The sequence below is a fragment of the Typopeltis vanoorti genome, chromosome 4, assembly GCF_054136105.1.
Source record: "Typopeltis vanoorti isolate ZY-2024b chromosome 4, IOZ_Tvanoo_1.0, whole genome shotgun sequence".
NCBI classification, from domain to species: domain Eukaryota; kingdom Metazoa; phylum Arthropoda; class Arachnida; order Uropygi; family Thelyphonidae; genus Typopeltis; species Typopeltis vanoorti.
The window spans coordinates 140,347,551-140,371,215 of NC_143552.1; the positions used below are offsets into that span (position 1 = coordinate 140,347,551).

General features: G+C 36.4%; 1 protein-coding gene across 1 annotated transcript in view; it reads left to right on the forward strand.

Annotated features, from left to right (window-relative positions):
* Positions 1 to 23,665, forward strand: part of LOC150107721 (centrosomal protein of 120 kDa-like) — a 284,452-nt gene that overhangs the window by 213,802 nt on the left and 46,985 nt on the right. The window contains exons 12-13 of the mRNA XM_090392176.1: positions 7,208 to 7,360; positions 18,856 to 18,945. Coding sequence (XP_090248302.1) covers positions 7,208 to 7,360; positions 18,856 to 18,945 — 243 coding nt within the window. The remainder of the gene's footprint in view (positions 1 to 7,207; positions 7,361 to 18,855; positions 18,946 to 23,665) is intronic.

Here is a 23,665-nt window from a genome sequence, read left to right on the forward strand (position 1 = left end):
CATGTGAGTAGGTCACCATCATAGCCTCTTTGATGTTGCAGGAGTTGAAGTTGTCTTCTATGTATGGCATGGAGCTCTTGTCCCATTGAATGTTGTGGTGAGTTTGGGAAAAATGGAATACCAGACCAGAGCTGTCTTCTCTGTTGTTATTGACATTTCCAATATGCTCCTTTTGTCTTATTTCTAAACTTCTTGATGTTTCCCTATGTAATTATGTCATGTCATATCCCCATGTGCCTTCGAGGGTACAGAGGTCTGACATACATCAGTTTACAGGCCAAAGTTAACCTTGTGAGAACGGCCAGTCCTCAGCAGAGTGCCAACAGCATCGAACGATTGGTTCCCTTCCAACTACTAACCGTGCTCAGACTTGCTTAACTTTTTGAGTGAGCCATTAGTAGCAGAGAATCGACCAACCTTTGCTGGCACCCTATGTAATTAAGGTCATTTTTCTCTTCTTTTCCTTCTTTGGATCATACACTCCAACAGCTGTTAAATTTGCTTTATTTAATTTTAACGACACTTCTATATTCTTTCATTTCAATATGTATGAGTTATGAGTTATTTTTTGCTTTGAACAGCTATTAACCCTGCAGAGGTCACGGTCGAAAAAATTGCAGCGTAGGTCGCGTGTATCTGAGAGATGTATTCATTACTAGTATGTGCTAAATTGCAATAAAACTTAAAAAAAACACTGCCAATATAATATATGATGGTTTATTTATTTTCAGTTACTTTTGTTCAATAATCTAGAAATTATTGAACAAAGAAAAAAAAACAACACTTAACTAATACTATGCTGACATTGGAGTTCGCGATATCTCTCAGATACAATTTACTATCAAATAACACTTTTACTTTCGCATTCTACTCTATCATTCTCATCATCGGACTCAAGTAATAAAATCGCTTCATCTCTTCAACATCTGATGGATTATCCAATCGATATATTTTTCTAGCCATTTTCAACAGTAAATAAATTTTAAAAAAAACTAATCCGATACTATACTGACATCAGAGGTCGTGGTAGCTCTCAGATACAATTTACTATCAAATATCATACACCTTTACATAACACGTGTTAAACCAAAACTGACCTCATAAACAGTATTGTATATCATTCGTAATATATGCATGCACAGCTACTCATGACCTCCAAGCTATACACTGGATATGTGTAAGAATATTAATATTAAACAATTTGTATCTGTCAAACAGCTGCGACCTCCACAGGGTTAACTATAAACTTTTTGTCTTACCATTGAACACTGTTCTCACATTTAGAGTAGTGCTACTAAGAGTGCCTTAAAATGTTACTAACAGAAGAGATCAATTTGTATAAAATTTCTTGGCTTGTTTGATAATTTCTTGGTATCTTTAATTTATAGTATAGCCAAGTGGAAAAACTTGATTAAGGATTGATTTCTTACCAGTTCACTCTGCTTTCTTTTATGTAGATAGATAGTTTGTGCTGCTTGCAGTTTCTACAAATATTTCCATGGTCACCATTATTCAGATCTAGCATTGATAATTCTGCCACTCTCTTCAAAATCTGTTAAAATATCTGCAGCAGTTTTTCAACACTTCTTTGCAGTTCACCTCCAAATTGTCATAATAAATTTTTCTTTCTCTACATTCGTTCCTTCTATTATTGTCTTTTGTAGCAGGTTTATATATTTTATAATTTTCTTAAAATCGACAGGATTTTTAAATCCAGTGTTAACAAGTTTCTACTTTCTCCTTAACTTTCTGCCCAACCATGGTAGTAATGAACTATAGCTCGAACAACCTCTTATGTATGGATTACCATTTTAAAAAAAATTTTTTTGTACAGGCATCTCCATGGAATCTGAAGACTCATTGCAAGATACACAAACTATACACACAATCTATCGTACCTCTCCTTGAATCCATTAACAGACAAAGCACACACAACTCACACTGGCAACCCATTTCATTAATTTTCACTCTCCAAGCAAAACATCTAGTCTTCACATTCTTTACTAACCATGTCTTTACTTGACTGCCAGGTATGACCCCTTGTTCTGTATCCTCTAGCCAAGTTCTGAAACATTTCCCCTGCATCAGTCCTATAAAATTCTTTTTGACTAATTGAAATATTTCTATCATATCAACTCTTTTTTGATAATCAACCAACTTCTGCAATCCACACACCCTCACTCTATCCTCATAGGGAACATTCCACAAACTACTCACCATCTTGATTACTCTGAATCCTCTCCACCATTTCTTCATTCCCAAGAAACTCAAGAGACCACCTGAGCACAGTAATCCAGATGTGGACATATATCAAGGCCTTATATTGAAGAACACGCTAACAAGTTGTTAGTGTGTTCTTCAATGACTAAGTAATCTTATGAGCTGCCTAGCAATATGTCCTCTAAACTTCAACTCTCTATCGCCACCAGTATCTGTTTCCTGTAGTAGTTCCATCAATGTGGTACACTGCTTATAATTGATTTATCCCAGAATGCATAACTTGACATTTTTCCACATTAAACAACTGATACCTATTATCTTTTGCTCTTACTGAAAGCTGTTTAAATCATCCTACAAGCTCTCCACATCTTGATTAACTATTACTCTTCCTGATTTAGCATCATCAGCAAACGAGTAAATATTTCCTTTCGGATTATTTCCTATACCATTTATGTACAAATTAAACAGTAGTGGTCCTATCATGGAACCTTGTGGGACACCACTAGTCACTTGCTTTCTCCTGGATTCTGTTACTCCATATAGTTTTTGATATCTGTCCAGCAGCCACCCTCTTATAACATAACTGGTGTCATATCCATTTCCATTTGTTCTAATTTGTGTAACAGAGTTCCATGTTGTATTCTGTTAAAATGCCTTTGCAAAATCCAGCAGAATTATCATGCAGTTACTTTCTTTATCCAACTCAGCTGTCACTCTGTTATACTAGTAAATTATTAAGGCATGAGTGACCCTTCACAAAGCCATGTTGCCCCTCATACAGTATCATATTCTTATCCCCCCATTCTTGACCAGTGTTTCCAGTACTCACCTGAGATACTGATTGGTGCCAGTTCCCTTGAACATTCTTACAAAATGCGAGCTGATATCCCATCCAATTTCACAGCGATATTTACATTGAGCTTCTTCAATATCCTAAGAACCTCCAGTTTATTTACATCTGTAACCACATGAGTGTCTGTCACATATGTCACAGAATTAACCTCACTTGAATGATATATTCTAGCAAAGTGATCCCTCCGTAACTCAACAATTTTATCTGCTTCTGTCACCTCATCATTATCAGCACTCATTAAGGTTATTCTTCCTCTTAATTTGCCACATAATGAAAAAACTCTTTGGAATATCCTTTGGCCTGCTTGGCTAGTTTCTTCTCGTAATCTGATTTTGCCTTCCATGCTAGTCACCTCCATCACCTTTTTTCTTATATACCCTCCACAACAATTTCCTTTTTTGCAGCTCATGCTTAAAGTTACTACTCATCCATCTAATTCCTACCTGATTTATCCTTCTTATCTTAGGGATACAATTTAATATTTCTTCTTCTAGAGGCCTCTTAACTACCTCACATGCATGCACCATTAACATCCTTCCCTTGCAGGGCTTTATGCCATGGCACAGCTTCAAGCTTCCTCCTAAGCTTGTCATAATCACCTGCCTTGTAGTTCCACATATACCCCCCCCCTCTTTGACAGAATATTCCTCATGTTGCAATCCCTCAAGTCCAGCTGCATAGTCACTTTCCCCAGTTGGAGGTAATGTTGCCACCTCGGTTATGGATAGTTCTTCTGATCCTATGACCAGGTCCAATACTCTCACACTCTGAGTCCCCCTCCATCACCTGTTGCCTCAAGTAGTTATCTCTCAGTAGGTGTATAAATTCCATTTCTTTCCTGTTTTCTTTCTTCCTTCTAATCTATATATCCATAGTTGAAGTCCCCCATAATAATCACTCAACCTGCACTCATTGTACTAATTTGGCAATGCATGTCTTCCCTGGAATCCCCCCTGGCCTATAGCAGCAATCAACTGTATATTTTGTCTTATTGGCCTTAATCTCGCACCAGACTGTTTCAAATGAACAGCCATCCTCTCACCTTCCTATTCTTTTTGGCTGCAAATTCTTCTGCTACCATCAGCAGTATCTGAAAATACTAAACCCTTCACATTGTATCCCTGTAATTACATCATCTACTATTAGCCAAGTCTCACTAATGCTTATAACCTTTGACTAGGTTGCACCAATGCCAAAAATTCCTCTCTCTTGTTCCTGATACTTCTGGCATTATTATACAGAAACTGCAACATCCCTTTAGGCCAACCACTTTTGTGTCGTAGATTGACTACCCTATTCACTATTTTTGCTTAAGAGACTAGATTCCACACTTAGTCATTCTCACACTCACTCACCTTATGGGTGCCTTTACACAAACCCACCCGCATCCACTCTGATTAAGTTTGGATGAATTTGTGCTTCAGCATGCTTAGGTGTAGTCTGAACATTATACAAATCCTTCTTTCTGTTAAATTCAAACCATAAGTCCACAAATCCACACCATTCTTTCTGCACAACCTGCAAAATGATTCGTTTGCTCTCAATATCCTACTCCTCACTTTTCCTGTATCATAGTGTTGCAGAAGACCCACAATCTCATCTTCATTCTCTTCTTTTTTGCTTTGTCTTTCACATCCTCCTCCATAGAATGCTTTTCACCTCTCAGATCATTAGTGCCAACCAAGACAATTAATTCTTTTGCCTTACTTTGCTGCATCCACATTAATATTAATCTGGATTCAAAAAGGTTAGGTTAACATCTCCAAAAACTAATACATTAATTTTTCAACCAGGGAAGCATGATTTTTGTTATACTTTTGTTAAGTACTCCTCTGATCATAGAGTCTCCTCACATAATGTGCTCCTTTTTCTCATTTGTTCACATGATCTCGATTCTTACTTTTGACCACCTGCTTCTTTCTCTTCTCAGCCCTGCTATTCTTTTACCTCTTCACCTCTTCTGCAACTTTTTGATTTTGTGCTTTGTCCTGTGACAGATAACATGCAAGCATGCTATTTTCCTCCTATTTAGGTTCATTTTGTTCTGTATTTCCACTGATGCATGTTCAACATTAATTCTGGAATTAACATTTTCCATTCTATTGATACCAGCTACTCTACTAACATTTGCTTTGTTCTCACCATCCAATTGCCACTCACTCTCGAAACATTTAATATAGTTGCTCACCAGTTTTGCTCTCCTTCCATGTATCCTTTAACTGTTGCAATGAATACATCTCTCACACACTGCACTGTACAAGATCACATAGATTCAAATCACACAATGATGTTTTTGCTTGTGATTACTCTACCAGTCACTTGCACCATACCAACAATATCATATTTAAACCAAAAATACAAGGTTCATGTACAAACTACTCAGTCAATCACACATCTACATAAAACAAAAATTATGAGTTGCATGTGTTGTCATTAATAACTAAATGAAAAGATTATTTATCTTTCAACACTGCTAATAATGACACAATACATTCAGTACTCCAACTATATATATATATATATATATATATATATATATATATATATATATATATTTTTTTTTTTTTTTTTTTTTTTAAATTCAAAAATACCCACCAAGGTTCACCAGAACTCCATTTTTTTCTCCAACTAAACCAACCTCACTATCAGGAAGGAACTTGATTAGGAGAGGCTGTATGTTCTGCATCACCATTCCATTAGTGACAAACATAAATGTTTGTTAATAAATAATTAATATAACATATTAATATTAATATATTCATTTCAAGCCAGCATTCCAAACTCCTGATATTGTCTTAATCACTTGTCTTTGGACCCTCTCCAATGTCTCTACATCATGTTGAAAACCAGGTGACCAGATCTGAGCACAATAGTCCAAGTGTGGTCTGACCAGTACCTTATACAGTGGCACAACCATTCCTTATCCTGGCATATTAGGGTACTTCTTATCATAGCAGCACTAAGATGTGCAGCCTTTGCAACACTAGCAATATGCCCTCTAACTTCAGTCTACTGTCAACCATCACTCCCAAATCTCTAATCTCATCCCTTCCTGCAGTATGGTGCCATCAGTATAGTATATAGCCTTATATTTCTGCACTCCAAAATGCAACACCTTGCACTTATTGATTTTAAAACTACAACTCCACTCTTTTGTCCAATTAAAAAAGTCTATTTAAATCTTCCTGAAGGGATTCAACATCAGCAGTGCTACTTATAATTCTTCCCAACTTTGCATCATCAGCAAATAGCTGATCCCCAGTCAGTCCACATGATATATCGTTTACAAACAAGTTAAACAGCAGGAAAAGCAAATGCAAAGAAGATTAATTTCATTAATCTTCTTTGCATTTGCTTAATAATTTGTCCTTGTTTACTTATTTAATGTTATTATCATTGCCCATTGCACTGCTTAATAAGACAAGACTTATTCAACATTCTACAAGCTGTTTCAAAAAGAATGACCCTATTTTCTTCTCATTAACTAAGCGTAGAAGCCATCTTCTCATTAACTAAGCGTAGCAGCTATTTGGGCACTAGTAGTGGCATCTAGCGGTCGTCATATCAAACTTTGGGCCAAGGCCGTTCACATGGTACAAGTCGCATTCATTTGTGGTTCATGGTTGCAGAGATATACAATTTTCAAATTGGGACATTCTTTTTGAAACACCCTGTATTATAATCTTTTTTTTTATAATATATCTCTTTATTTTCTTTCTGTTTTTAACAATTTTATATGCTGAGCTTAATGGTAAATATTATTACCAGAATAAACCACCAGTCTTATTAGATAGTAAAACATGTATGTATAAATATGTATTCTGTTTCGAGTATATAACAATAATAAAATAACAGGTAATTAGTTTATAACTTTGGGGGGGGGGGATTTCTGATAATGTGAAATTCACCAGATGTTTTATTTTTATATGAAATTTTCAAAAAGAAATGTCCAATATTGTTATTAAATTAATAACTGTAGCCTTGATATTTAAAAAAAAATATTAAAATGTTGCTGATATGTAGCAATAAAATTATTAGTTCAAATATATTTGTCATAAAATCACTCATCATGAAATATAATTTTTATGAGTAATTTTATCTGTGATTTCATATATGTTAATATTATTATTATAGTGTAGCAGTGAAAAGCTAAATGGACAGATGCCAAAGTTAAATGAATTAGGCTTGGACCAAAAGATATTTAGGATGACAGAAGATGAAATGATGCAAGCTGCTCTTGAACTGGAATTGTGGCAGGAACAACAAAAAATTCTCTTTAGAAATCAAGTAAGTGATCATTGTCCTTTGGAAATTTTACATAATTTCTTATAAGTATACTCAGACATACCTTTTTTATTATTATTATTATTTAGCTCTAATCATATTGTTTTGCATATTATTATTATTATTATTATTACCACGGGCTACTCCAGGAGTCCTTAGGCTCATCGAGGGATATATGGTCCTTCCTTCCTGGTTTGTTTCTGTTTTTGTATATTATTTCATATGCTTCATCCTATTCAATAATATTCAGCTATAAACCATTTTGCAATGCATTTCTTTTGATTTTATGGACAGCACATTATGCCTTGATTTAATCTGCAGATGTAGCAAAGTTTTTCTTCCTGCTAAACAAGCAAAGCTAGAAGAACACATACATACACACATAATACACTGGCTTTAATGGTTTAGTTGCTTCAGCTGTAAATGCAAGAACAACTAACCAGACAACAGCAACAACCTAATACACATTATTCAAATGATTATCTGCAGGCCTAGAGAAGTCTGTTGAGTCATTTTAAATTTCATCAGCATCATTATCATCAAATGCATGATATGTATCCACAAGTGGTATATAGGATACTGTGATAATAGCACTTGAAGAAATTACATTATTACTAACTTCCTATCTATAATTTTTCTCCAAATTAGTATGTTGTCTTCAGCAGTAGTAGTAGCCTAGCTAGGCTTTTGGCACCCTTGGCATATTGGTAGCTAAGCACCTTTTATAGTGTAACAGTTTCAATAATTGGTAAAATATTTTATCACTGCCTCCTTTCTGACACTGGAGCCCTTGGTAACTACACGTCATAGCATTTATGCACTACTGTCTATCAGGGCTCCAGATCTTATACTTTTGCCATCTGAGGCACTTGTTGCTGCATCAAACCCCATGACTAAGATCTTGGTGGTTTGATGCAAGTTTGGACCATCTAGGTAATGACCCACTGTCATTAAACGTCTGTTTTGCTAACCCCTTCTGTTTAAGTGAGATTAGCTCTACTCGCACATTCCTGAATGCTAATAATCTCAATTTCCTTCCTAATGCCTTCATTTTTAATAGGATTCTGCAGTTGATACCATCTCTTCCTGTTATGTCACCACTTCTGTGGTTTAATTTGGTTTAATTTTATTTTATACTTGTCTTTTTTTACTTAGATCTAAATTTTCTTTTACCTTAATTACTCTCAAGATCTAAACCTAAATTTTGCCTTTATTATTATTATTATTATTTTAACAGTGTCTCCATGGAGTCAAAAGACTCATCACGGGAGACCCTCACATTGACACACTAACCATTATTTACACAATACCTATCATACTTCTCCTTAAATTCATTCACAGATGAAACATTCACAACCACCTCTGGCAATGCATTCCACTCCTTCACAACCCTCCAAGTAAAAAATCTAGTCCTAACACCCTTGTTAAACACACTATTAAATAATCTCCAGGAATGGCCCCTAGTTCTCTCCCTTCCTGCACTGGTCTTAAAAATGTCATCAGCATCAATCCTGTAAAATCCCTTTAATAATTTATATGCTTCTATCATATTTCCTCTTCTACGTCTATCAACTAGTTTTTGGAGCCCACAAATCTTCACTCTATCCTGGTAGGGAACATCCCACAGACCTGCAACAATCTTTGTAACTCGCCTCTGAATCCTCTCCATTTCTTCATCACCAAGAAATCCAGGTAACCAGATCTGTGCACAATAGTCCAAATGCAGTCTTATTAATGTCTTATAAAGTGGAACAATAACTTCCTTATCCCTGCTTGTTAGTCTGTTCTTCAACAACCATGTAATTTGATGTGATGTTTTGACTATCTTTGCAATATACCCTTTAAACTTAAGTTCTCTGTCCACGATGACTCCCAAGTCCCTTACCTCGTCAACTTCTTGCAGTTCAGTTCCATTAATATAGTAAACAGCATGTGATCTCATCCTCCCAAAGTGCATCACCTTACACTTAGCCACATTAAACTGACAGCCATTTACATTTGTCCATACCGCCAGCCTATCCAAGTAATCCTGCAAGATATCTACATCATCTGAATTGACTATTGCTCTTCCTAATTTTGCATAATCAGCAAACAAGTGGACATTTCCCTTCAAAGTATTCCCAATATCATTGATGTACAAATTAAACAATAGAGGACCAAGCACTGAGCCTTGAGGTACACCACTAGTCACTTGTATTCTCCTGGACTCAGCTCCTCTGTAAACCACTCTTTGATATCTATCGACCAGCCATCCTCTAATCCATATAAGCAGCTTCAGATCCATACCCATGTGCTCTAATTTTTTATGCAACAGAGTTCCGTGTAGAATCTTGTCGAATGCCTTTGCAAAGTCCAGCAGTATCACTGAGTAAGGATTTCTTTTATCCAACTCTATTGTTACTTTATCATAGAAAGTAAGCAAGTTACTGAGGCAAGACCCACCTTTCACAAAACCATGTTGTCCCTTATAAAGTATCATATTGCTGTCCACCCAGTCCTGAATTCTAATTTTTACCAATTTCTCCAAAACCTTAACCACCACTCCAGATATATTGATTGGTCTATAATTTGCAACCTCAGTCTTGGAGCCTCCCTTGTGCAGTGGGATTATTTTCCCCTCTTTCCACTCTATTGGTACTTTACCAGAACTGAGGCTTAAATTAAACAGCCTGATTAGAGGAGGCGCTAATTCTCTTGCACATTCTCGTAACACGGGCTGATATGCCATCTAACCCAATTGCAGTGTTAGCATTAAGGTTCTGTAATATATTAAGCACCTCTATTTCATCTATCTCTAGACTCTCATCAGTCAATTACACATTTGACATTGCACTATCACAACTAAGATGGTACACTTTTGCAAAATGATCACTAAGCAACTCAACTATTTGATTTGCTTCTGTTATTTCTCTACCATCGACACATTTTAAAGTAATCTTTCCATGGTTATTCTTCCTTTTACTTGCCACATAGTGAAAAAACTCCTCAGGGTTTCTTTTGGATTTATCAGCTACCTTCCTCTCATAATTAGCTTTGGCTTTCCTTGCCATATAGGTGACTCTCTTTTCTTGTACTTTGTACTGCTCATGGGAATGCTCATCACCTTTTTCTTTATACTTCCTCCACAACCTTTTCTTTATCTGCAATTCTTGCTTAATAATATTATTCATCCATCTTACTCCTACTTGATTTCTCCTTCTGGCTCTGGGAATACACTCTGATACAGCTTTCTTTAAATATTCTTTGAGAATCTCTCATGCATCATCAACATCTCTCCCTTTCAAATTCTCATGCCATAGCATTGCTGAAAGCTGACTTCTCAGCTTGTCATAATCACCAGCCTTGTAATTCCACATATACCCCTTCTTAACAGAATATTCAGCACATCTTACAATCTCCCAGGTCAAGACCACATGATCGCTTTCCCCAAGTGGAGACAGTGTAACTAAATTACTTATTGATATGTTCTCCGATGTTATGACCAGATCTAGCACTCTACAATCTCTTGTCCCTTCCATTACATGCTATCTCAGGTAGTTATCTCTTAACAACTGTATAAACCCCATTTCCTTTGTTCCTTGAGACCATTCCTTCTCCCAATCTATGTCCCCAAAGTTAAAATCCCCCATAATAATTACTAGACCTTCACTCATCGTGCTAATTTGCCAATACATACTATCTACATTCTCCCTTATGCCCCTTGGATTATAGCAACAACTGATTACAATGTCATGAACACATTCACCCCACAGCTGGCCCTCAGCAACCAGATCAAGGTCGGTGAATGTTGATTTAAATGACCATACTCATTTGGCAAGTCCAACTCCTTATCCCCCAATGACACCAAGTCATCCATAACACTGTCACATTATTACACAATATAGAAAGACTATCGATATATCTGACCGATTTCTAGATTAATCACGTATATTAATTATATGGACAAAGGGTTTACCTCTTGTTAGGGACAAAATCCTTTGTGATTACTGGAATCTCTGAGATTGTCTACCAATCAAATACTGGCAAATTTATTTGTTATGCTGTGCCAGCCAATATCTTAGGATAGAAGGAGTTCTTAACCAGGGAAACTCTCTCAGATAATATACAGAGGTGAAGAATCTAACACATACTCTTGGTATCAAAATTCTCAATATCGACTATGTTTAATACTGTTTGCAATTGTGGCTTTTAAAACATGTATTCTATCCCGTTTAGGTTCCGATTTTATGAGTAGTAATTTGAATTCATTCTCAGGCCAATGTCAGGTGTAAAACACAAAGCACATTTATTGAGATCTTAAGATTATACATTTTACATTTATACACTCAGTGTCAGTTCCTTGCCATTCTATAGAAAAAACAAGTTAAACCAACTAAAACACAATTGGATACAATCATTAGCTCCTTCTATAAGTTTAAGCATTGATTTACACAATATACAAGTCTTAAATTTTATCCATTCGATTCTCTTCTAAATTACGTTAGTCTTTCACATAAAATACTTGCTACAATTCATCTATAAACTTTCTCTAACAAATTGCTCAGTGGAGTTAAGCCACTGATATCAACAATAATTGCCTGAGAGTTCTATACTATATTGTCCTTGCTCACTAACTACATAACATTTCTTCACTCTAAATGGGAAAGGAATAACAAAATTGTGTACGTTATCAGCTTTTAGGAGGATTAACAGATCCGTCATTTAATTCACATTTTGTCTTGACATGAAGGATCACAGCTCGATCCTTCTTCTATGAATTGGGGTCAGAACATCTAAGCTTTGCCTTTGTCCACGTGGTTATTCATGGAGGTCATCCTGTTACGCTTTACCGTACGTCTGGCGATGCACACATCTCTTTGATTCCGCTGCCACTTGTACTCGTCAGTGCTACCAGTTCGACAGTTGTGTTCAGCTATTCCATTCCGAGGGGATATCTAGCCAGGGTGCTGGAACTTCAGGTGCCGATATCTAACATCTCAGTGCGATCCAGAATCCATCAGGAGGCAAGAGAAAGGCCACGTCCAACAACGTAAAACACCCAGAAGAGGTCAGGAGCAAAAGGTAAAAAAAAGCCAGGAGAAAGGGGAGCAAATCCCCTTTTATTCGGCACTCTTGGCTCCCTCTTTACCGCCACGTTTTTCTGCATGGCACTCACCCTCCTTGCTCGCGAGATGATCTGGTATACCACGTCTCCTTGTGTAGCATCTTCCAGGAAAACGAACGAGTGCCACTTTCCACGAAAGTGCTTATGCCTTAAGCCAAACGTATGCCCGAACGGTTTGCCTGCGAACTTTGGACTTTTGTTTACATCTTGATAAACATTACATTTTACATGGAATACTCTTTTATAGTTACATTTTACAAACTGGAAATCTTTACTTAGATTTGAACAAACAAGATTTCTTTTATAATTCCACATTAAAAGTAATTATAGCCCTGTTTACAACCCTTTTCTTTTCTCGAGTACAAGCTTCTCCTTGTTGACAAGTTAGACTTGTTAAATCTCGAATGAATTAATTTTTTTAATAAATTCTCCCATTCAAGATCTAACACTTCCCTTCTCAGATTTTTCTCAAAATTCTCATATCTGTGAACTCCAGTCTTTAATTAACTGTCTTATTTCTAACCTACTCTTGGATCCATAAGTTATAATTGGTTTGAACACTGTCTTATATACAACTAGTTTAGCGTTTTGAATAGTTTCTCTCTTATTGCATAAAAATTTATTTGGTTGACTCTATTTATCAGCTTTTCTAATTCTGTTGTCTGTTGCTACATTTTATTTGACATCTTTAGTAAAAATTATGACTAAATATGCGAAACGTTTTACTTGTTCTTTAGGGTTCCCATTTAGAATACAGTTGATGTAATTAATTCATGTAATCTGCCATTGATTTCTGATTTTCATACCAAATTTACAGCATTTATTTCATTTAGAAGACTTGTGCTGAATTTATTTAGGAGCAGGGCTTTTTTTCTGGTGGTACGTAATGGTATGCAGTACTGGCACCTCTTTATTTAAGTTTTTAAAAATTTGCAATTTATTAACAGCAAAATGCATTATAAATATTCCGGTAGATGGCACTGTGTTCACGAATTGAATTTTCAGTTTTGATTACTCATAAATTGGTATCCCTGCTTTCCTGTTTCATAGATTGGTATGCAACCGGAAACAGGAAGTTGTGTTCACTTCCGATTGCTTCCAATATCAGTTTAAGTTCTATATTCACTCTGCAACAGGCAAGTGTTCACATGAGTTTTGAATTAATCTAAGTTAAATTAGTGCAATCATTGTTCAACATGAGTAAAATAAGTAGTTACTTTATGCCAATGAGTTAAAAAAAAAGGAAGGCTGAAGAAGCAGAAATTGTTGATTCTACTTGTGTCCTCTAAAACAGAAAACTACCACCAAAAATACACTTGGTGAAGAGTATCACTAACCAAGACCGAAGATCCACGTGGTCAAAAGGAAGCAGATTCTGATAATGATTGGCCCAAATGTTGGGCACTTTTGCAGAAAAAATGACTTCTGTGAGAGAAACGACTGGCTGTATGTCAAGAATAAAATGTTGGGCTGTAAAATGTGTCGTGATGTCAGAGATCTTGCTGTCAATAAACACACGGGAATGATAATTTCAGCAGACTGGGCAAATGGTAAAATCAGTCATTTTGAAGAATCTCACAAAGAACAGTTAATGTTAATGTCATTAAGAAAAAAGCTTACGATCATAAGTGGAGTGCAGTGAGACGACGAGAGTATATCGGAGGATATGTTAAAAGTGTGGAAGTTGCTGTAATAACATCTTCATGGTGAGTACCGGCACCTTTTTTTCCACAAAAAAAGCACTGTTTAGGAGTATAACAACATCTACATAAAGTGCTGAGATTAAACTGGTTAAAATCTCCAGTTTTGATATCAACCCTAAGTCTACTTTCCTTCATAATGTGATCTATATAGATGACATTATCATCTATATAGATGATATAATAACTGTGGAGATAATGTGCACACTTGTGTCACCCCTGATTTGACATCAAACAGTCTTCCTTTACCTTTTTGTTTATCTCTTCCTTTAACAGTCTTCCTTTATCTTTCATTTCTAACTGCTTATTTACAACTCAGATATAGACTATTTGTTACTCAGTATAATTACAGTATTTAGAACAGCTTTTCTTTTGGCACCTTGTCACGTATCTTTTCCAAATCTACAAAACTTCCTTGTTATGTTTCCATAATTTCTTAACTATATGTATCAAAGTTCTGATGCTGACTACTTCTGATTGGCCTGAATGTAGCTTGTTCTTCTCGAAGTTTCCCATCCACAATTCTTCTTAACCCATTCTCATTTATGCTTGCATAAAGCTTACTTTGGAAGACTCAGTTGAGATATTCCTCTGTAATCCTCACATTGTTTTATTTCTCTTCTTATTAGTGGTACTATGAATTATGTCATTATATAGTCTTCTGAATTATGCAATGCAACTATTTAAAACTTTTTTTACCTCCATATTTGAGCATTTTTTGTTAAATATCATCTACTCCATATGCCTTTCCATATTTAAGGTTTTTGGTGGCTTTTTACTGATACATATCCCAGATTGCATTTCTGTTGAACATTTTCCACTACTCTTCTGTCACTTTTTTGAATTTTAAATTTCAACAGAATAAAAAAAGTTAAGCTAAATTATTTTGTTAAATTTAATTTAATAAAAGTATAGTCACATTTTCCAACAATGGAAAAAAAAAAGGATGTATTCTGTTTAATAATAAATAAAAACAAATGAATTGGGTACTAACGAAACTTTAGTTTATAAATCTATTGGGTTTTTTTTTATTACTGGAAGAAATTGAGAGTTTTCAGAAATGGATGGAGTATCTATCTCTCTGAAAACAGTAATAAAGTTCCTTCTGTCATTGGTAAAATTTAAATGTACCTAGTCTAGCCATAAATACTGTTACAACTGGAACAGCACATAAACCTTAAATCTATTAATAAATCATTTACATCTTCCAGCTAATACAAACAAGTATAATATAATGTGCATATAGCAGCACTCAATATTTGAAACATCCCACTTTTGCCTTCATGCACACCCAAAGTCTGTGAGGCGACATGTCGATGGCAGCATGCACAACATCAAACAGAAATGCTGCCACTGCTCACTCCAAATCCACCTTCAGACTGGTGATGCTGTGGTGTTGCATTCTACTCTCTCAAGTTCCAACCACAATTTGAAGTCTAGCGAATTCAGATTGGGACTTCCAGAAGGCCAATCAGATGGTGATGTGTGTCGGGCATGTTTGCCTCCAACCACTGTTGTGTGGTCCTCACCTTGTGTGCAGGGGCTGAGTCCTGATGGAAGATCCACTGTCTACAGTTAAATAAGGTGTTGTTCAGGGGCTATACCACAAGTTCCAGCACGGTGTCTTGATCCACTTTGGTGGATGTTTTGACTCCTTTCTTGCGGAAATGCAACTTGGATGCTCCCTAATACATCACCCCCCCCCCATCACCACCAAACCATCACTGACACAGGATGATGACATCTCTGAATCTTGTGCGCAGCCAACATTCGCATGTTTATCAGTAGAGAGAGTTCTTTAGTTGTATGAGTTAACATGCAGTGGGGAGATTGTGAGAACTGTGTAGCTGTAATAGCACTTCGCAATGTTGGAATGCAGCCACCCCAATGGTCACACAGCATGTGCTATGGCACATGTTGTGCTCATTTTGGTGGTTAAATGACTCTTCGGTGTTGAAACTTTTCTCATCTGTTAAGAGGATATCTCTGTGTTTGTTGTTCACATACTGCCAGAGAAGTGCCTTTGATTTTATCACCCTCTGTCATGTAAGTGGTGGTGTTAGGAAGCATCCAGTAGAACAACGATAGGCTCTCATCCCTGGGTCATCAGTTAGTACATATGATATTATTCTCTGTGAAGCACTCATCTCTCGCAACATCACTTTCTGCATTCTCACAGGTTTACAGTGGAGGCATGCCTTCACCCAACTTTTTATTGGTAAAAAATGATAAAGGTTCTTCACATTCAAGATGAAATTCAAACCAAGATCTTTACAACAAGAGGGCAATCTTTACTTGCGAAGTACTGAGGCATATGTAAACTGGATTTTTGCATTTTACAAGCTTTAGATATACAGTAATCCCTCGATTAATGCACCCTCCGATTAGTATGTGCTTTTTTATCAATACCCAAATTCGATTAGTGCGCCAATATACATCTTAAAAATAAATGTTACAGATTTTAAAAATTTTCTATCTATACGTTTTTATAATAAATTTAGTTTAATCCTTTATTGCAGTGTAAGCAAACAAAGTTTGCTCCTGAAAATATCTTCAGGACTGAGGTAAGGTAGTACAACACCAGGCAACTCGCAGCAAAAGTGGATCAAGATCTCAACTCCTTATCTCAGTATCTCCCATAATGCACAGCACATCTCCTTGCAGACATGTATATTGCTATGCATTAAGAGGGGGCACTCTAATGCATAGCAGTATACATGTCTCCAAGGAGATGTGCTGTGCATTATGGGAGATACTGAGACAAGGAGTTAAGATCTTGATCCACTTTTGCTGCGAGTTGCCCGGTGTTGTACTACCTTACCTCAGTCCTGAAGATATTTTCAGGAGCAAACTTTGTTTGCTTACACTTGGATAAAGGATTAAACTAAATTTATTATAGTCTAACCAAGTGAAAAATAAACTTTATACATTTTTATAGCTAACTATTTTAAAAAATCACTTACCAGAATGAAATAATTTAGTTACCGATTTAAAACATTTTACAAAGTTATTTTTAATGGCATACTACACTACTTCCATGTACACTGTGTATACTATGTTCCAAATTTTTACCGCCAAAATTTGTCGTCTGCTATAGTATGCACACAAATTCGAAACCCTTCGACACTTCTGCGAATGTCACAAAAAGGAGAATCCATTCCGATAATAGGGTAATCAGTCCATCTTCTGTGATGAATTGTTTATTATTACACGTCGAAAAATTAACTTCTCTTTTATGATCGTTGTAGTTTTTAAAGTGGTAACTATTTTGCTTATATAACAGTCGGGAAATTTTATCTATAAATCACGTGATTTCGCGTGTTGGCGACCAATTCGTACATCCTTCATTTCTTTCTCCTCTTCAAGGAAAACATCCTCGAAGGGGAGAAAGTGGTGAATTTGATTCCGACCTGCTAAATTTAGATGCACAGCGGGAAGATCCTGAAGAATATGAAGAAAATTTAACCACTGATAGTCGGCCAAAAGAGATTTCACAGAAACAATTTGAAAATATTTTTTTTTGTATAGTCAAAGTTTTTAAGCAGCAATGCTTAGAGGCTGACCCTAATGAAGAGAGAAGTAGTAAAATTTGCAGAAGAGTAGAAGAGGCAATAAGGCCATACCATTGGTTGTATGAAAAAAAGAAACAAAATCCCTGCCAAACTACGTTAGCTCAATTCTTTGTTAAGAAGTAAAATAATAAAATTTATATTCTGAATATGTTTTATTGTCGTTCAGCTTCATAGTTTTCCTTTAACTAGGCCCTGAGACATACCTTGATTCTTTTATAAAAAAATGAAGGTTCAAAAAAGAAATTTGAGGAACGAATTATACTTTTTCCCATAGGTTATTATATTCGATTAATGCACCTGTTTTAAAGAACGCATTAGGCACACTAATCGAGGGATTGCTGTACATATATATATAAATTCCAATAAGTATATCAGTTTTTCTGTATTTTGGGATGAAAAACTCAATTTTCTAGTGGTGAAAAATGATAAAAGGTCTTCTCGTTTAAGGTGGAATTCAAACTGAGATCTTTACAACCAGAAGAAAATCATTATTCACTGAATTACAGAGGTGTATGTAATCTGGATTTTGGATTTTAGAAGCTCTCTCTCTATATATATACATATATATGTGTGTTTATTTTTATTTATTTATTTTTTTTGTTGTTGAAAGGTTTTTTTCAATTGATTATATTATAAATTAAAAATGCCAAGAAATTATATTCTTGGTTTCATCCTTTATCCAAGTGTAAGCGAACAAAGTTTGCATGTGAAGTAACTTCACGACTGGGTTACTTGTGTGTAGAGGCAAATGACTTAGTATCCATTGCCTCAATTACATCAGTTGCCTTAATATCCCATAGTGCAAAGCATTATGGGATACTAAGGCATTAAGATACCTTACGGACAAGTATAACTATGCATTATGGGAAGGGCTACTACCCAGACTGGTTTCAACCATTATTGAGGTCTCATCATTGGGAGCCAGACCCAGAAAAGATATCAAGTTTGAAGTAATGGTGAAGTCATATTTCCATATATATATAAATTCTAATAAGTATATCAGTACTTATTTCTAATGTTGTTATGAGAAAATATGGGAAAATACCAGTTTCTTCATAAATATGAATTTATTTGTGTTTATTTATTTTTATTTTATTATTATTTTTCTTTTTTTTTTGTCAGCTAAAAGAAAAAGAAAAGCAACATTTACAAGCATTAACTGCTGAATGGAAACGACGTGATACAGAAAGAGAATTATTGATGCAAAGAAAGGTAAGCATGTTCGTGCATGGAATGTTACGTTTGATAGTTTGTGTGCTTTTTCCATCTCTATTAGTTATGCATTTCTAGAATCATTAGGTTCTCAATCACCAGGCTGTAAAAATTGATTTGAGTAAACTATGGGAAGTGTTTCCTGACAACTCTGCTATCTGCCAGCTTTCCCTATATTTAACCTGAAAACAATATAAGGAGAACCTATATATTGTCTGTTTATCGTATATATTGCCTATATACGAGTCTGTTTTTCAGACTTGTATTTTAATAAGCAGATTTCACAATAAATGTTGACTGTATCGATATTGAGTGTATATACACATCACACACAGTATTGAAATAATTATTGGAATGCCCTGTTTTAGAATGAAATACACTGATATGTATATGTATATATTAATAATATATATATATATATTCCAATTTTTTACATCTTCTCTACTGCTGTACAGTTGTCTCTCACTGTAACAGACACCATTATAACAAAACTGCTAAATTTCATAGCCAAACCCTTTAGAAAAATGCTATTCTAAAGGAAATTCACTGTAGTCAACTACCAACTGCAACAAACTATTTGTGTGATCTCTACAAGTTCACTATAATGAAAGTTGACTGTGTAATGTAAACAGAAGTATGTATACTCATAGTCAATTGTATATTTTCGGTTGCACATGGAGAGGAACTTATGTATTAAATGTTCAAGTCAGGAAGTGTTTCGCACGTTTATTGTATGATGGGACTTCTCATTACTGCTCGTGTGCTGCTTCCACATCATGCGCAAAGTTTACATGCCGTGTTAGTTGCAACCGTTTCAGTAGAATTTTATTGCCACTTGTTTGTGTGCTGCTCGCGCATTGGGCTGGCGGGCAGTCTCACTGATACAAAGTTTGTGTCATGTTTGTTGCAAATCTTTCAGTATAATTTTATTTGAAGTTGGCATTTGTGATCTGTCTTAACGACTTTGAAAATTTCAAATGTAATCGAACAAACACTTATTTCACTTAATTGAAAATTTGGACAAATGTAGGACAATTGTTTTTAGTTAGATGCTGTGTTTGGTAGTACAACATATGGTTTTGCTTGAGTCTGTCTGCAGCATAATTTCTGTGGCAGGGAATGTGTGTGGAAGTGAATGTGTGTAGAAAATGTAGGGAGAATGAGAAATTGAAGAGTATTTCGGATCGTGAATGTGATATTTTTGTCAAACTTCAGAATGAAGAAAATAGGGATATGACAAGAAATGGCAAGGTTGTACCAGAGAATTGTGAGAGTGTGAATGATAGTATTAATGGTTTTACTGAGAATAAAAAAGATGAGATAGATGCAATGAGTGAGATCGCGTTGTTGAATGGTGCGATACAAAGGGCAAAACAGCAGCTAGAGCATATGAGCAAAAATCGGCCGAATGAACCAGCCAATAATAAAAAGTATGACAGGAAAAATAGACGTATGAGTGTGAACATGAACAAAATGCAGGATAGAGTGCTGTATGGAGACTCGTTAGTACGAGGTGTGATAGTAGAGGATTTGATAAAATCGTACCAACCTGGTGCGACCATAAAGGATGTAACTGAGTCTATTAGAGAGCAAAAGGAAAGGGTGAAAGAAATTATTGTTGTGGCAAGTACGAATGATTTGAAAGGAGACAAAATGGAAATGATAGAAGACGTGAATGAATTGTTTGAGGTAGCAAAAGAAAAGAGTGAGAGAGTTAGAATGATTAGTCTTTTGCCACGGTATGACAGTGAAATATTTAAAAGGAGGGCCATAATTGCGAATGACTTTATGCGTGGGTTATGTATAACGAGTGTTGTGGAATTTGTGGACGTGTGGAGTGAGTTTGATGGGCGAAAGGATCTATATAAGATGGATGGCTTGCATTGAATGGTTACGGTGTAAGAAGACATGAGAAAGTGTTGCTGAATGTGGTGGATGTGCAAATTCAGGGAAACTAGATTTATTGAGGGGGGGGGAGGAGATATACAGTCCTTAGGGAGGCAGTTGAATGTAAGAATGAATATAATATGCCCGAGCAAATAAGGACAACAAATCAGAGTGGGATAGTTAATATAAGGCATCAAGGTAGGGTTGGGGCTAATGGGGGTCTTAAATTCATGTACACTAATGCTAGGAGTATTAGGAACAAGAAGGAAGAGTTTTTGGCCATGGTTGGCACTTCCAGACCACAGGTTATTAGTGAAACATGGCTGACTGTAGATGATATAGCTAGTGGGATTGAATGTGATGGGTATAGTGTGTTCAGGAATGACAGGGTGAATAAAATGGGGGGAGGAGTATTGTTGATGATAGCTGATGAGCTGCAGCCAAGGAGAATAGAGGTTGAATTGCAGAATAGAGAAAAGAGCACATTTGACGCCATTTGGTGTGAGATTGTGGCTAGCAGAACTAAATATACAATTGGGTGCTGCTATAGACCAGGTGATGGAAAAGATGGTGGTGATAGTATGCACAAGCAAATAGAAGAAATGAGTGGAAGGAGGGTGATTATTATGGGAGATTTCAACTATGGTCGCATTGATTGGAGTGAGGAGAGGACACATGGGAGGAAGGAATTGGATTTTATGCGGTTATTAAGAGATAACTATCTGCGACAGCATGTAATGGAAAATACTAGGGGTCAGAGAGTGCTTGACCTAGTAATTACATCTGAGGATTTGGCTGTAACAAATATGACCACATTGCCACCAATCAGTGAGAGTGATCATAGGATCTTGACTTGGGAGGTGACTAAAGGTGTAGAATTTTCAATTAAGACAGGGTACATGTGGGATTATCGGGCTGGAAAGTATGACAGGCTTAGGAGTTTGATTGGTTCAGTGCCATGGCATGTACAACTGCAAGGACTAGAAGTCGATAGTGCATGGGAGGTAGTTAAGAAGTGTTTGCATGAAGCAATGGCTGACTGTATACCTAGAGTCCGAATAATAAATCAACTAGGGGTCAAATGGATGAATAACACCATTAAGCTTGAGTTGCAAAAAAAGAAACAACTATGGAGGGAATTTAAGGAGAAGGGTGACCGGCAGGCACACGAACGGTATAAAGTGCAGGCCAGAAGGGTAACGAGTGTGGTAAGAAAAGCAAAAAAGGATTACGAAAGAACATTGGCCATGCAGGCTAAAGAGAATCTACATATCTAAAAAACTAAACAGTTTTTTAGATATGTAGCAAGTAGCAAGTAAGAAAAGCAAAAAAGGATTACGAAAGAACATTGGCCATGCAGGCTAAAGAGAATCTACATATCTAAAAAACTAAACAGTTTTTTAGATATGTAGCAAGTAAAAGGAAAAATGTACATGGCAGAATGATTTTAAAGAATGCCGATGGTAGGGAGGTAACTGAATCAGTTGATATAGTTGAGTTACTGAGTGAGCACTTTGCAAGAATATATCATCCAGGTGGTGACATTGCAGAAATGAATGTACCAGTAGATTATACGGGAATTGTGGTGAATGAAGTGGAGGTGGGTAGTCTATTGCATAACCTCAAAGTCAATACATCTGTGGGATTGGATGGTATGCCAGCTCGTGTTGTATGAGAAGCAGCTAAAGAATTGTCAGTACCCTTAACCATTTTGTTTAATTTGAGTCTCGGGTCTGGGTTAGTCCCGAGGGGGTGGAAAGAGGGGAAAATAGTTCCACTGCATAAAGGTGGTTCCAAGACTGCTGTTGTAAATTACCGACCGATTAGCATATCAGGAATCATTGTCAAGGTCTTAGAGAAATTAGTCAAGAAAAGAATACAGGATTGGATAGATGAAAATGGGATATTGTATGGGGGGGGGGGGGGGGGGGGCAGCATGGTTTTGTGAAGAGTAGATCATGCCTCAGTAACTTGCTCACGTTTTATAACACAGTGACGGCTGAACTGGATAGGGGTAATGGGTTTACAGTAATACTATTGGACCTTGCCAAGGCTTTTGATAGGATACCACATAGAACCCTAATCAGTAAACTGGAGCAGATGGGGATAGATATAGGGTTGGTGAGATGGATAGGAAGGTGGTTGAAGGAGAGATACCAGAGAGAGAGCGGTTTATTCAGGAGTGGAGTCTAAAAGACGGCTTGTGACTAGTGGAGTGCCACAGGGCTCTGTTCTTGGACCACTACTTTTCAATTTGTTCATCAATGATATAGGAAAGGATTCGAGAGGAAGTGTTCACTTGTTTGCTGATGATGCAAAGTTGGGTAGAGCAATTATGAGTGCACAGGATGTCAAAATTTTACAGGATGATTTGGATAGTTTGGAGGACTGGGCTAGGAAAAATGGATGTCAATTTAATGTGCCAAAGTGTAAGGTTATGCACTTTGGGGTGAAAAGAATAGCAGCAGTATATCCCATTGTCCAGGAGATTGATGAGGCCAGGGATTTGGGAGTGTTGGTGGATAGGGAATTGAAGTTTAGGGGGCACATTGCAAAAGTGACTAAAACATCTCACCAAATCACTTGGCTTCTGAAAAGTACTTTTCAGAAGCCAAGTGATTTGGTGAGATGCAGAACATGCAGAGACAAACAAGTTGTTGTTCCTCTGTATCGAGCCTTGATAATACCCCATCTGGACTACTGTGCCCAGTTATGGGCACCAGGGTTTCTTCGTGATGGGGAGGAAGTGGAGAGGATCCAGAGACGAGTGACCAAGATGATAGCAGGTCTGTAGAATGAACCTTATGAGAATAGGTTGAAGATTTGTGGGTTG